Source organism: Nerophis ophidion, linkage group LG12 (assembly GCF_033978795.1).
Source record: "Nerophis ophidion isolate RoL-2023_Sa linkage group LG12, RoL_Noph_v1.0, whole genome shotgun sequence".
Classification (NCBI taxonomy): Eukaryota; Metazoa; Chordata; class Actinopteri; order Syngnathiformes; family Syngnathidae; genus Nerophis; species Nerophis ophidion.
In genome coordinates this window covers 28,094,876-28,096,043 of record NC_084622.1, presented here as the reverse complement: position 1 = coordinate 28,096,043, position 1,168 = coordinate 28,094,876, and the positions used below count along the sequence as shown (strand labels likewise).

General features: G+C 40.2%; 1 protein-coding gene across 9 annotated transcripts in view; it reads right to left on the bottom strand.

The window, feature by feature from the left end:
- ano5a (anoctamin 5a) overlaps positions 1 to 862 on the bottom strand; it is a 39,236-nt gene extending 38,374 nt beyond the window's left edge. For 5 of the 9 annotated variants that reach the window (XM_061917243.1, XM_061917245.1, XM_061917246.1 and 2 more), the window contains exon 1: positions 386 to 861. In XM_061917243.1, the coding sequence (XP_061773227.1) occupies positions 386 to 455 (70 nt within the window). In that variant the 5' untranslated portion in view covers positions 456 to 861. Of the gene's footprint in view, positions 1 to 385 lie in introns of all 9 variants that reach the window. The other 4 variants (XM_061917242.1, XM_061917244.1, XM_061917249.1 and 1 more) reach the window with 3 other exon arrangements.
- Between the last annotated feature and the right edge of the window lie 306 nt (positions 863 to 1,168).

Genomic DNA, 1,168 nt, shown 5'->3' with positions numbered 1-1,168 from the left:
TGCTCTTTGACGTGCAGAATCTCACATAAAGACCGCAGGCATAACACTGTAAACATTATGTATTATTATGTTTTTGTCATTAATATTCATTCATTCAACATATTTAGATTTAACACTTCTTTTGATAGCCACAAAATCCTATTGGAGCTCAAATGAAAAAAGGACCAAGTAGTTAGATATTTAAATGTATTCAAATACCGGCGGATTTAAGTGTCATTCTGTCAGAAAGCTGTTTTCAGGATGGTTTCGACTTGCTATACTTTTCCCACAAACATTGCAATGTGTTTAAAAAGTTTATCACTAAAATATTGCAAATAACAGCAATTACAATAGTATCAGCCACATTGCTAAAAAGGGAGGTGATGTTTTTTTTTTATAAACGTACCATTAGAGGAGTCTGATGGACTCATCTCAATCAGGCTGACCCCGCCATTGCCGCTCTTTGGTCGGTGCATTTTTGCGTCGCTTGACGGTGAAAAAAAAAATACTCCCGTAAATCCAAACCTGGCTGTTCCAAGCTCAACGGCCTCTTCTCCCGACGTGTGTGTCGTTTCTTGGGTGACTCAGCTTCCTTCCTTGCAGGGTCCCACTCACCCAGTGACCGCCGCCTGCTCCCTAAATTGCCCCCACAGTGCAGAGGGAGGTGCTCGGAGGGAGTGGCGCCAAGGCAAAAGCCAAAAAAAGGACCCGGATGAGAACCTTGTAATTTTGGTATGGCAGATAGAGGGACACAAAGCTTGTAGGCCGAATGTTAGCTAAAGCTGTCTACGTTACGCTCTATTCAACTACTTCAGTTGACATCCGTAACCTAACATTTTATTTACATTACTTAGACATTTTTTGGATTTGTTTGCTAAATTGTTTCTTTACGACGTCTTTCAAAGCACCATTACCTCGTTTTTAGGGGTGGAGTTTGAAATAAAGTTGTTACGTCATAGTTGTCAGCCAATCGGATTTGCCAATATAATTTGGAGCCTTGATTACAAAAAACATGTCATTACTGATTCAGAACACTTCACTAAATGGGTCAGTAGTCATCTGTAATTACAATTGTATCAATTCACTTATTTGTAAACATTTTAACAATGTTTAATGCAACAATACATCCATCCACTTCTACCGCTTGTCCCTTTTTGGGGTTGCGGGGGGTGCTGGAGCCTATCTCAGC